This window comes from Apium graveolens, chromosome 1 (genome assembly GCF_009905375.1).
Source record: "Apium graveolens cultivar Ventura chromosome 1, ASM990537v1, whole genome shotgun sequence".
Lineage (NCBI taxonomy): Eukaryota > Viridiplantae > Streptophyta > Magnoliopsida > Apiales > Apiaceae > Apium > Apium graveolens.
The window spans coordinates 160,196,077-160,210,178 of NC_133647.1; the positions used below are offsets into that span (position 1 = coordinate 160,196,077).

The 14,102-nt window shown below is 35.0% G+C and overlaps 1 protein-coding gene across 1 annotated transcript; it reads left to right on the forward strand.

Annotated features, from left to right (window-relative positions):
• The first annotated feature begins 529 nt into the window (after window positions 1–529).
• LOC141668975 (sister chromatid cohesion 1 protein 4-like) lies at window positions 530–13,874 on the forward strand. The gene is made up of 15 exons (XM_074476042.1): window positions 530–1,194; window positions 2,325–2,586; window positions 3,031–3,128; window positions 3,220–3,263; window positions 4,591–4,649; window positions 5,753–5,849; window positions 5,957–6,890; window positions 6,958–7,353; window positions 7,521–7,662; window positions 8,043–8,179; window positions 8,698–9,734; window positions 11,184–11,211; window positions 11,780–11,888; window positions 12,592–12,721; window positions 13,474–13,874. Exons 1-15 carry the CDS (start codon window positions 1,071–1,073, stop codon window positions 13,570–13,572), a joined length of 3,696 nt encoding a protein of 1,231 aa, XP_074332143.1. The 5' UTR covers window positions 530–1,070; the 3' UTR covers window positions 13,573–13,874.
• Window positions 13,875–14,102: the final 228 nt, after the last annotated feature.

Genomic DNA, 14,102 nt, shown 5'->3' on the forward strand with positions numbered 1-14,102 from the left:
AATAATAAACTCGCTGAAATAATATTTTTTCTTGGTTCCAACCATATTACTTTAAAAATGTTTAACCGTATAATTTTTTGTTATTGAATTATCTTCATTTTTCTTATAAAAACTACATTCACTACTTTTCAATAATACCCTTACTTCATATATCAATAAATATTAATTTATCTAGCCACTTTACTTACTATTTTCCTACTTTTCTCCTCTAACATATACTATTTTTTTTATTAATCTCCGTTATAAACTCGATATAACAATTCAGTTAAACGAAAGTAATAAATATAATTGAAGCACAATAAAAATAAAAATGAAAAAAAAGGCGGACACAGAAGTAGATAACTCGTAGTTAAAGACTGAAGTTGCCTGATCACGAGAGCGCTCCTAGTCAAAAAATGTCAACGATATCATCAGAACCGTACATTGACTTTAATCCAACGGCCCAAAATTAATGATTCAACAGATAATAGTACAACTACAACTGCTCTTCTTGGCTTGCCTTAAATTCTTTACTTTAAAAAATCCTAAATTTTAATTCATCTCTCTCTCTCTCTCTCTCTCTCTCTCTCTCTCTCTCTCTCTCTCCAGACCTAAATTTACTATACATATTTATGTGTTTGTATGTATTTATTTTACTGTGATTTCACTTGCTAGTAAGCTGAATTTCAAGATTTAGCAGTGAATTTACTTGTTTCAAGTTACTGTGTGAAGCTAGGGTTTCTTTGCTTGATTTGACTTTTTGGTGCTTAATTTGTGTAAATTTAGGGTTCTTGATCTGAGGAGTTGCAATTAGGGCTATAAAGTTTTGATTTTTAGTTGTTTGAAGTTGTTAAGTTTTGATTTTTATGATTTGGGTGTTTAAATATGTGTTGTTTAAGTTCATATAGTTGTCCTGATTGAATAAAGTTTGAATCTTGATAAACATGGAGTAATTTGGGGAAGTTTATGTTTGTGGGGTTTGATTTTGTTTGTTAAAGATTGGTGAAAGTTGGGGTATTTTAGGTGAAATTTAGTGTATTTTAGGTGAAAAGATTTGGGGGTTTAGTTGGTAGAGGAAAGATTGTGAAGAAATGTTTTATTCCCAGTTTATTTTGGCCAAGAAGGGGCCTTTGGGTACTATTTGGATTGCTGCACATTTGGAGCGAAAACTTCGAAAGAATCAGGTGGCTGATACAGATATTGGTGTCTCTGTAGGTAAGTTATCGAATTTCTCTATATATTTGAAGTATAATTTAGAATTAGGGAACTTGAGTGAAAGTTATTTCTTTTGTTATGGTAATTTGTATGTTAAGAATTACTATTTGTGGCTTTTTAGGAAGTTGAAGTAAATTTTACTAGATTCTTGTGATTAAAACGGTGATAAGAAAGGAGTAACATAAATTATGTAATTAGTCACTGAGCTTAATGAAGGAATTTCAACATACTTGCATTTATTGTCTAAAAAGGAGTGAAGCTTGTTTATTTTCTGTTAGTGCTAGTAGGTAGAGATCAAATTGTCTTATATTTTATTTCCACTTATTGTAAATTTCAGTGTTTATCATAGTGATAGAGGTCTATGATGATTTTAGTTGCACTGAAGTTACTCTATCAGCAAAATATTTGTAACTTTTTTTGGTAAATGGTCAATTAAGGTTGTCATGTAACTATGCAAAAAATCAAACTAGAAAAATGAAATGTCCCATCTCAACATGGCAGTCTGATAGTGAGTTTTTTGAAGACAAGAACTGCAATCAGAATGACTGATATATGGTATGCATGCAAGTGGGCAGATATAATATAAGCCTATTAGGTTGGTCAGTGGTTGGAGGTAATCATGGCACCAAAAGAGGCTTAACATTCTAATTTTAGAAGCCTGAGATTAATTTCACCAATAATGCTTGATGAAATTTGGTCATCCAAACCTAACGTAAGATACTGATTTGACCTGAGCTGAAGAAGACATGTTGGTGTATATAGCTAAATTTCTGTACCAGTTCTAATGTGCTTGATAGCATAAATAACTAAACTCATTAAAAAAGTTTTGAGTCCCTTGATATATTGTAGGCACTGTTAATTTGTAAGTTCGTCTGGTGGGATTGTTATGAGTGCTAATGTGTCAATATTTTGGTTTCTCCCCTATGTATCTACACCCATAGACAAAGGACTTGCATCGTTGTTGGGGTAGAGCCAGCCTAAAGATATACTATGTAAAGGGATTGGAAGAAACCCAAATTACGTGTTATTATATTTTTGAAGGATGAATATACATGTACAAGTTTGCTAGTTTTCTTCTAAAATGTGTGATATGGCGTCTTTGCAATATTTGGTTTCTTTTCCATTTTCAGACTCGATCCTCTCTCCTGATGTACCAATTGCCCTCCGTCTGTCAAGCCATCTTTTGGTTGGTGTGGTGAGGATATATTCAAGAAAAGTGAATTACCTATTCGATGATTGCAGTGAAGCACTGCTAAAGATAAAACAAGCATTCAGATCGACTGCAGTGGATTTGCCACCTGAGGAATCAACTGCACCATACCATTCTATTACCTTGCCAGAAACATTTGATCTTGATGATTTTGAGCTGCCTGATAATGATATATTACAAGGGTACTTCAGACATAACTTGGTCTTGGTTATTTATTTATTTGTTTATATTCAGTTTTCCCCGTTTCGATCACCTTATCATTATTTTAGTGCTTACTGCTTATAGCATGTTTATTCTAAGAAATTTAATGATGTAATTAATAGTAATTGACCTAACCTGTGATGAGATTATCTTGTTGAAAGGTTCATATAATAGTGATTCTATTAGTTGTTTATATCAGTTTTTATTTTTAATATGATTTGAGTGAAAATAACATGGTCGTAATTTCGTATAGACTATGTATATTATCCACAAGTTTGAAAGCATTTGTTAAGTAGTCCTATAGGGTCCATTAGGACAAATAATCAAGTAAAACCATCACTTATTTTTCTTGTAAATTTATTTTCACTTCGTTTAAGTTCTCCTGTCTTCATTTGTACTCATTTTCTTACTACATGCTCTTGCAGTAATTATGTTGATCATCACATTAGTTCAAAGGAGCAAATTACACTCCAAGATACCATGGACGGTGTGGCTTACTCTACATCACAGTTTGGTTTAGACGGTTAGTCCTACTTTTAGCAGGAAATTATATTCGGTGACATTTTGTATGTGATATGCATGATATGCTAAAACCCTTTTTTTTCTTCTTTTAGAAAGGTTTGGTGATGGTGACACTTCTGGACTAGACCTTGATGAGGTAATATGCTGTTTATTGCATCAATTCACATAATCTTTTAATAGTTACTTTGAGAAAAATAATATACCAACAGAGATAACTTTGAGTTGGTAATATTACATTGAACATAATATGTGATTGAGTTTAAAATATCTTTGCAATTTGTTTGTTAGACTACAATAGCAAGACACTACATGCTATAATAACCGAATTGTGTATAATACGTTACACGGATCTTAAATGGGGTTTCTAGATACTGCCAAAGGTCCCCACAACTGCTCTAAAAGCTACAGCTGACGTAAATTTTGAAAACCGTTTAGTCATCCCTTATGACATTATTCATTAGAGCAGAATTGTTAAGTGGGGTTTCAGAAATGATTCTTTGGGAATTGAGGTAGTTTAATATTTAAACAGAAAAACTCACCTTTTATGCTCTTTTTAAAGATAATGTGGTGCACACTTCTTTGTTTATCATAGATTTTCAAATATATATATAGATGGTCAGACAGCATGTATTCTTTGGCAGACTTAGTACTGAAATGTAGCTAGTAAAACATCTTCCAGTAGTAATATCATGTTACTGTTGGTAGTCAATATATTTTTTTACCACCTGATGCTATAGTGTGGGCTGCTACCTTTTGCTTAATTGTTGTGATGAAGCTTTAGTTGGTAAATTGGACATAAAAGATGACAAGTGTGATCTCTTTTCAGGAGATGTTACCCTGTTAGATTCTAGGTATTGTTTCTCTATTTAGTGGAAGAGATAATAGTTTCGTGGTTTTGGTAGTGCAAATGTGTTCTAGACTTCCAGTACTGGACTTGCATGAGCTGTGGTCTTCCCAAACAGTTAAGTAGTGATTTTACTAAAGGTTCGGAAAAAATCCCGGGATTATGACATCAATTAAGCATAATCAGTTTTTCTCTGTTTCTCTTTACAGTCCTATATCTCTTTTTAAGATAAACAATTTCTATGTAATACCTCTTCTCTCTGTACTTGATGTCTAGATCCACCGAGTAGTAGGTGTCATGGTGATTCGTAAACTGTATATGGCCGTAGCCACACTGACAATTGGTCCATTAAAACTGACATATACTTGATGCAAATTTTAGCATTGGATTACTTTTTTAAGAGACTGTAGTATAAGAATCTTTTTGGTCCACACAAACAGTATACCCCTTTCTATAGACATTAAGAAGCTGTTTGGATGATAAGATTTAAAGTTTGAACCCATTTTAGTTGTAATGGGAATGAGATTTTTACTGCAAAATTGTGTTAGGAAGTTGCATGATACATATAGATGTTAGCCTAATTTTGGAGTCCTGTTAATCTTTGGTTGGTTTGCAACAGGAATTGTTTCTGAGCAAGGTTGCTGCTGCCGGACATGATGATCTCATGTTCAATTCTGGGTATGTGTTCTGGCTTCAATGTTTTCTACAGTATATATTTTTATGCACAATTTTGTGTTGAACTGCTCATGATTATCTGTAACAATTGTTCGCAATGGTTTCACAGAATATGTATATATGGGACACAATTTTTTTATATATATGTTTAAGGCTAAATGAAGTTTTTGGCTTGGAAGTTCACAATTTTGAAGGAAAAAACTTTTAGTTTGAAGTCGTGCGATTAGGACCCCAGTAGCTCTGAAGGCACATGTTAACTAGTTATTTTTTAAGTTCTAAAATAAAATGTATAATATTTAATGATTAAGATTTCATGTGTACAAACATGAACATGTTATGGTACGAAATGTCATCAAGTCTACTTTGAGTTTGTTGTTTGTAATCTCAGCTTTCGTCCTCTCTGTTACTGATATGCAAAATGTTAGCACTTTGCAGAATGAAAGCGAATTTATTTATTTGATTAAATTTTAAAGCTGCATTGTAAAAATTATATTTTTCTCAGCAATCTGTACACTGCTATCCAGCTGAATGAAGGCGAAATTGAAACACATGCACAGTAACTAGACAATATGATTTTTTTTGTAATTTGATATATTTTCTGTTCTATCAGAAAAATTGAAATTAAGATTCATGTGTACCGTCGAGTTAGATTCTCAGCCACATCAGCTTGTTTACATATCAATGTCGCAGTTATTATGTTTGTAGAGACACCTTTTGTATTTATAGCAGCATATTTAGGAATTTCACTATATAAGAGGGACTTCAATTTGATATTCAGATTCTTGTTAAATTCTATAAGTATGACTTCAGAGCACTAGATACAACTGTGGATTATTTAATAATAAAAATAAAGAATGATTCACTTCTAAAAAGTGCTCTTTCTGATATGGGTTTGTACATGCAAACATGTATAACTCGCAGACTTTCGTCTTCAACCATTCGTCTACAAGATAAGCCTCTGGGTTACTAGTAAATTACACCTGATAATGCAGATGATGTCAGTCTGCTCCTTGCTTCTCGGTGTAGCTACCTCATTTAGAAGCCGTTATGTGATCGTCTGCTGTAAAAAAACTATGAAATTCTAAACAGTTATCCTCTTATTACAGCACTGATCCTCAGTCATCTGTCCAGCCAATGACATCTTTCAATCATGAGGAAGCTAATGAGATGACTAACTCAGATATCTTGATAAGTTCCGCCAATGTAAGTTGCATAGTGCTAAATGTTAATATCAGTATTGAATGGTTAAGTTATTTCATTTTAATTAATTAATTATTGATTTTCTTCTCTCATTTACATTTTTTCAAAAGGAACTTGAAGAAATTGATGATGGTAGCAATCACATGGAGTATGATCAGGCTCCATGCACTCCTGGATTGCTGGAAGAGCCAAATTTGTCCAACATTCAAGAGACCTCTGCATGCGATGATCATCTGGAATTTGAACATCAAAATTCAACTGAATTTGCAGTGAAGGAGAACATGAAGAATGCTTCTAGTAATTCTAATCTATATCTTGTGAATGGTTCATTGTGCAGTGGAGTGGGTCCTGTTCCAGTTCATCCCAATTCGGACAAGGATAATAGCTTCCTCGCCAATGGCCTAGAATCCGGTCAAATAACCAGAGAGTTATCAACTGTGGAATCCGTACTTTTAGCTAAACCTGATTCAATATCTATAATATCACCTGCTTCAGCTAATCAAGTTGGAGAGATATCTATGAATAATGATTCATTTGATAAAATATGCATGGCTCCTAGTATTCCAAATGGGGATAAAGATATGCAGAATGGAACCATCAGCAACAATAAACCCCACATTAGCTTTGATGATAAAACATCTGAAGATCGTCTAGATATCCAAGGAGTTGGGCCGGGTGAAATTAATACGAGTACATGTGATTTAAATAACACCAGCCAATCAGTCTCAGAAGATGCTTTGAAGAGTAATGGAACATCTTATCATACGGAGTTATCTAATAATGTGGATATTGCTGGAGATCTTGTGCAATCATCTCTCCATGACAATACATTCAAATCAAATGCAGGATCCACCACCACATCTGAGCTTGAGAAATCAGAAACTCAGGGTACTGAAGCATTAAAAACAATGTTGGAACCAGACAATTCTGTTCATGAAAATGTGGCGCGCACTGAGGATAAAAAACAAATTGTGGCATCTGTTTCTCCCAATCTACTGGAAAGAGAGGATGATCCTGTATCTGCTAAATGCCCTGTAGTCCAAGGTTAGTCAAAACAGTTTTAAGTTTTTTTTTTAATTTCATTACAAGTCTTAACATATTTATATTCCAGGTGAAGAACTTCATAAAGATAATGGTTCCAACCAAGTCGTAGAGTTGGTTTCATGTGGCAATTTAAATGGTCAAGCGGAGAATGTTAATGCAGTAGACAGTCATGTAGAAATCATAAATAGTTCCGTTTCCGAGTTCCCAGCCCCTGAAAAGTTGCTGTCTGCACCAGAGATGGAAACACATAACAGCTTGTCAATAGGGGCTACTCCAGGCCAATTAGCTCAGACTGAGGGGGGTAATGACACCGATGCAACTGTTACAGGGAAGAAACGAAGTTTTGCTGAAAGTCAATTAACAATGCAGAGCCTGAATTCAGTTAATTCTTCAGCCATAGTACATCGCAGAACAACTCCAGAGTCTGTGCCTGATGATGATGATCTGTTGTCTTCCATCTTAGGTACAATAAAAGTCTATTTATTACACTTGATTTGAAGCATTATTGCTGAAAAATGAGGGTAGTTTGCCTTGGTTTTTCTAGAAATCATGACATCATTTTAATAGGCTGTTCAAAAATTGCCCTTTGCTTTCGGTTCTTTAATAGGTCGTTGTTTTCTGTTTTTGTAGTTGGAAGAAAATCTTTAGCTTTGAAAGTAAAGGAAACTCCACAACAGAGCCTTCCGTATCTAAAACGTCACAAAACGGCGCCTCGGGCTAGTGCTTCCAAGAGAAAGGTGCTAATGGATGAACAGATGGTTTTGCACGGCGAGTATGTTTCTTTCTTACTTTTTTGAAATCATGATTAAATACATGTTTGCCAGAAGACATTAGGTTAAAAGGAGAAAGTGGGTAAGATCATATACATGATACCTGGTGCGCCATTTGTCAACATTTCTACATTTGGTGGTTCATAATGTTTCACTTGTTAAGTTTCTTTCTTATCTTATGCAGGGCAAGAATCTTATGTTTCTCTGGCAGTTGGACATTCTATTGTGTTGTCATAAATCATAATGTCATGTAGCTACAACTGTTTCATATTACATTGACTCTTGATTGTAGCCAACCATGTTTAGAATTACAACTTGTTGTAATACATTAAATTATTATATGATTCTAATAACTCTCTCTCCCCCCCCCCCCCTCTCTCAGCATGATACGACAACAATTGACATATACAGAAGATATACGCCGATTACGAAAGAAAGCTCCTTGTACTAGGCCTGAAATATCCATGATTCAGAAACAGTCCTTGGAGGATGATATGTTCAGTGAACCTATTTTTACGGGTGAGCTTTTGTTCTTAAATTTTATACTTCGAAACATCCATTTTTAGTGAATGTTATGCAATTTATTAAATGGTAATGTACAAGTCTGCAGCGGAGCACTCAAGGCATCACCATGACTCCTACTTTAGTATCATTTCTGTCCTGGAAACGTATGTTTGTAATATAGGAACAACGAATGTCATAAATGTGCAAAATTCTCCTAAAAACGGTGTTTCCACGGGTTTAAATTTAAAATCCTACTGTAAGGTTTTAACTTATTAAGCATAGTTTGTGTGACATCTTTACGCAGAACTCCATGATACCAGATGCGCTAGTAATAAATAACTGCTGTTCCTATTTTTTTTAGAAGGTGGTGTCATCAACCTACGAGTTGATGTTGCACTTCTCTTAGAACGTTTGAGAACTAGAAAAGTCATCCGTACCCTATATTTGTTAATTCATGGTTCATGTAATACGTATTTCTGCATGGGTTTACACCATTAAGAAGTAACATTAATTTTAATGGTTTGTTATATCAGGTGGGTCCTTATATTTGGCCTCACTGCACAATAAAGCATATGATCTCAGTGAAACCAGAATCTGCTTAGATGATGTAACTATAAATAATGCTTCTTCCTTAGAAGAAAAAGCTGGTACTGTTTTCGAAGCAACCAAGGGTATGGATCTATACGAAGAGTTCGATTCCAGAGTAGCTGGAATAGGTGGGGGAAGTGACATTTTGGATGGTAGAGTCAACCATAAAGCTCATCCTTCTGAGGCTCCTGTGCTTGTGGAGAGCCACCAGCATGATGGGCAATCAGTAAGGCTGGATCCAACTTTTGATGTATCAGAGGTCCACATTTTACAGGATTTGCGTCCAGAAACAATTGAAATGGATTTAGATGCAGTAAATCCTGATGCAACTGGCCTAGTTTATTCATCATCCACGGTTGATGGTATGAGAAATGGTACGGACGACCAAACAGCCAGTGTCCTCCAGTTGGCTGCTGGATTTACCAATGAGGTGGATGTTACGCCGCAGACTGAGGCATTAGTTAAGATGACAGATCAACAGCCTGATGTGCTTTCTGTTGAGATTGATATTAATGCAGTTGATGAGAAGGATCATAATCTTGACATAGACATTGTACATGATGTTTATGCAACAGACATTGCACATGCTGATATCCACGCAACGGAGGAGATTTTATCGAGGCAAATGGAAACTTGTGATTCAGTTCAAGTTGAAAAAGATTTTCATACAGAAGGTGTTCCCTATGCAGAGAGTGTATATCCAAGTACCATGTCTGTCGATATGGGTGCATGTGTCTCCTATAATTTAAGTGACGGGCATGCTGTGGATGAAGCAAAGCAAAATGAGCAAGCGCTATTAGAAGAAGATATGTTCTTATATGCAGCAGCCGAGTACAATGTCAATAATTTGGAAACAAGGGGCGTCTATAACCTGGAAGATGTTACAAATTCTTTAGATCCAGTAACGGTTGATGTGGATCTCAGAAACTCTATACATAATGAGAACACAAAGGAATTTGATACTGACCAAGTTGACTACAATGTAAGTTTTTACTTGATTTTTTACCATACGAGCAGTATAGTAGTGGTTATATGTTTTACCAGGTTCTAGCCTTTGTCTTAATTCTTATTAGTTTCTCCAGTCTACACTTTGTCCAGCATAAAAATCTCACCACAAAAACAATACAACTCACCACAAAAACAATACAACACTTGCATTAACTGGAGAAAGATATAGACTGTTTATAGAAAGAGCTAGCACTGCAAGTTTGCCTTTTTTACATGGTGGAAATTGAAACCAGAGATAAAGTCTTCTAATTGGAAAGTTAGGCTTGAACAAGGAGTTATTAATGTGGAAACAAGGATTTATAAATATGAATTTTGAGGTGAAGAGTGTAATGAATTAGTTTTCTTTGAGCCTCGCATCTATACCTTTGTGATGAGCATGTAAATATTTTATGTGGGCCATATCTATATTGTCTTCTCTTTTCAACATTAAGGTCTATGTCTGTGTAATCATCTGACAATTTTAGATAACCTATATAGGGCTATTTAAAGGACGAAAGATAAATCTTCGTCAGGACTGGTATAGACTCGTGTAATTTGATGGAGCTTATGTTGGAAAGCACAGTAACACACACAAGTGATATCTATCTATATATTAGTGTCTTCGAACTTGTAATATATATTGTGCACTTAGGCTTAGTTACCCAGACTCTTCATTTTGCTTCGAGTACCCGTGTCGGACACTCGACACTCGGACATGGGTATGGACACTTATTTTAGGTCAAAAACATGTAAAATTTTCAGAATATTGCCGAGTCCGACACTTGGATACGAACCCGTGTCCGACATCCATACCCGAGTCCGGGTAACATAGCACTTAGGTATATTGTACTTAAAAGCAATAAAGTTCTTGAAGAGTTTGAGGCGAAGGGTTGGTTTCCCTTGATTGGCACAAAAATTATTGGGGCCACCCACCAGTGAGACGTGAACCCGACGATAGAATATTGTATACTAACATATTCCCTGTCTTCATATTATTAAACATATTTAAGCGAACTGCAGGAAAATTTTCGTCGTTAAAATCTTGATATTGTTTTCCGATATCTACAACTAATTTGGCCGTGATAAATATTTACTCATAATCCTTCCATATATGTTCTTCTTATTCATGTCTGCCTTTTTAACGGCATGAGTAATATATATAACAAAAACCAAAATATGTTTAAATTCCTTGACCACACCAGAGATTTGAGTATAATAAAATGAAAAATATGGTGAGTTTCTTGCGTTTATGTTTGTATAATGTATATATGCTTGAGATTTGCTACGTCTCTCTTGATGTTGAGAAAACCTTAATTTTTTCTAGCTTTGAAGGCTAATTTTGGGTGGCAGGACCTCTATCCAATGTCATTTTTACTAAAAAAAATTAATCTAGAAAGCTCTTCGAAATGTTGTGCCTTACTCCACATTTTTGTTGAATGTGCAGGATTATCCAGCTGCTGGGAATGATACAGGTTTGTGTTTTTGTTTATTTATTTAAATTTATACTATTTGCTCCGTGATTAGATGTCTTTACTTTGTTAAATGGATGAGTGAGCTGTTACTCAAATTTTAAATTGTCATCTATAAAATTTTGTGATGGTCATTCATCTTCAAGGAGTTAAATGCGCTTCTGTGCTAATTTATATTGAACTCGTGGACCAGTAAGTCCACTGTTACAGGTAAATTTGGCCACCTTAGTTTGGCACTTGCAAATTTTAAGTACGAAATGTACTGGTTATCGGTCAATGTTTTTGAGAAAACATATTTAATGCAAAAAAAAATTCCATGCATTATGCTTTGTAAGTTTGTTTGTGAAATGTTATTTGTTTCTCCATACGTCTCTATGAATTTGGTATCCTTTGAGTTCTTTCCACGCTAGTTGCAACTGATGCTCTCTGGGTTAGTTTCTACAGTTTTAGTATAAGAATACTTGTTAAGGTTTATAGTTAAACATGCTATGATGAATTGCTTGACCACTTTTAGGCTCACATCTTTTTTTATTTGAAACATTTGCATTTGTGTGTTATATTTTGTCTTTAGAGTTTCTGAATTATGATGAAGACGAGGTAGCTGAAGCAGATGAGGAAGATGCGCCTAATGCTGAAGAAACACGCTTTATTGACAACAGTGGATGGTCATCCCGTACGAGGTAGGGTAACTGATGATTTGCTTTCATAAACCTGATGGTTTTTAGCATCTCGAAATTAATGAGTTGTCATAATATCTTCTTCCACGAGTTGCAAAGAAGTGAAAGTTTAAGTCGTATGTTTGGTTGGGGCTACTTTATCTTCAGAGATGTCTCTTGGGCAGGGGATACCTTTTTGAAAACATCACCCAGCATATAGTCAACATCCAAAATGTAGCCTCCACTCTTAAAATACTCTTAAAATAAGGTTATTTGAATGTTGCTAATGAGTTTCCTCAATATAAGTGCTTGACAAAAAGGAGTATACCTGTATGTTTGCAGTTAATTTTGTTAACCAAATCTTTTGTAGCTCTTATTTCTTTATTTGATATTTGTACTTCCTTGAAGTGCCTCATAAATTTTCTCATTACATGGACCAAGAACATTAGGGAACCCAGAATTCTCCAAAAATGTATAGTTTGGAATATGTGCTTACTTCTTATCAGCCCCATTGTCTCAGTTGGTTGCTTCCTCTTCACAAACTTTTTATTTTGCGTTTTATATCCTAGATTAATTTTTATATTACTCTAGCCCATGTGCATTAGTCCCGAACATCTCCTTCACTCTACCGTAATTAGTCTAGTATATTGTATTGAAGGTCTTTCTTTATTATGTGTATTGTCAAACTGATATGGCACAAGTTTCTATATCCTTTTTTTTTTCACAGAGCTGTCGCCAAGTACCTCCAGATCATGTTTGACAAAGAAGCAGAGCGCAATCAAAATGTTCTACCTATTGACAACTTACTGGTAGGTAAAAGTCGCAAGGAGGCTTCAAGAATGTTTTTTGAAACATTGGTAAGTCATGGTATTTCTGAACTTGAAAATATATACCTCTGATAGAATCTGTATAGAATATTTACCAACATGCAGACTGCTTGTGGTAGATGTTATTTCTTGAATGAATTTTACTCTCTAATTGTGTGCGGGTGTAGACCTTCCCATAGTTTATGATCACTGTGCTTGGTGTTGTGGTGTATGTGTCGCTGTCCATTCTTACCTCCCTCGTTGGATACCCTTTAGACCAGGAACAACTAGTTTACTTGTCACATATCTGAATTTGTGTGGTTACATTGGCAGTTCGGAAGGGTTCAGATGGTCTTTGGCCGGCTCTTCACCCTTCCTAAACTGTGGTTAGCACTGATTACCCATCTGATTGTGCAATCAAATAGTCTGGTTCGAATTTTTAATAGTTACTACGTCAGGAGAAAAGGGGAAAAAAGGAAGAGCAATGGCTGACCCATCTCACCGTAACTTGTAAACTCCTTGCAGGCACCTTAGTCCTGGTCCTGGATCTGATTAAGTAACAGGCCACGAATATTGCCCTCTTTAGCTGTTCAATAATTTTTGTTTAGTTTTTATAGCAGCAATAGCTAGTTTTTGTGTGTTTATTCAAATCAGCGGTTTGACAGTTTCCTCTACCTGATTTAACTTTTTATCTCGATCATTAAGTAACAATTGCTTGCAGTCCTGCTGTATTGCCCCCTTTAATTATTCATGTAACCCGTAGTTTTAACCATTTGTTTATCTCTCATGTGGTTGGTTATCAGGTTCTGAAAACAAAGGATTACATCCATGTAGAACAAGCAGCTCCTTTTAACAACATTAATATATTACCCCGGGCAAAACTCACTAAAGTAGACTTTTGAGTTAAGTCGTCCTCAGTTGCACAGAAGCAGAATTTCTCGACATTGCAGATATTGGCTGAAAATGAGGGATAGTTTAAATCCATTCTTTGTCTAACTTTAAGCAGTATATCTTTGTATTTTCATAGTTTTCGTGGTAGCTAATTGGACGCTTCACCAATATAATGTAGATTCAGTGGTGTAATGTTATATACTTCTATGTTTATTTGTATAGATGTAATACTAGTAAGAATTAGCTCTCCTATTGTTACATGAATCTTGTTCGATGTATTCAGGTTCGTAGGAAAATGTGTGGTTATCTACTATTTAGCTGTTTGAAGAATGTGTTTTCAACCCAACTTCCAGGTAGACCGTTGTGTATGACCTGTTATCTTCAATTATATCAAAATATTACTTAACCAGAAACATTGGATATTGATACAATCTTATTGATCAAGTAATCTGGGCTGTTGGCATGCATCGTCTTGATCCTTTTAATTTTCTTGTGGAGGAGTGTATCTGTGTTGCTTTATTTTGAAATGTTGATTTTTTGA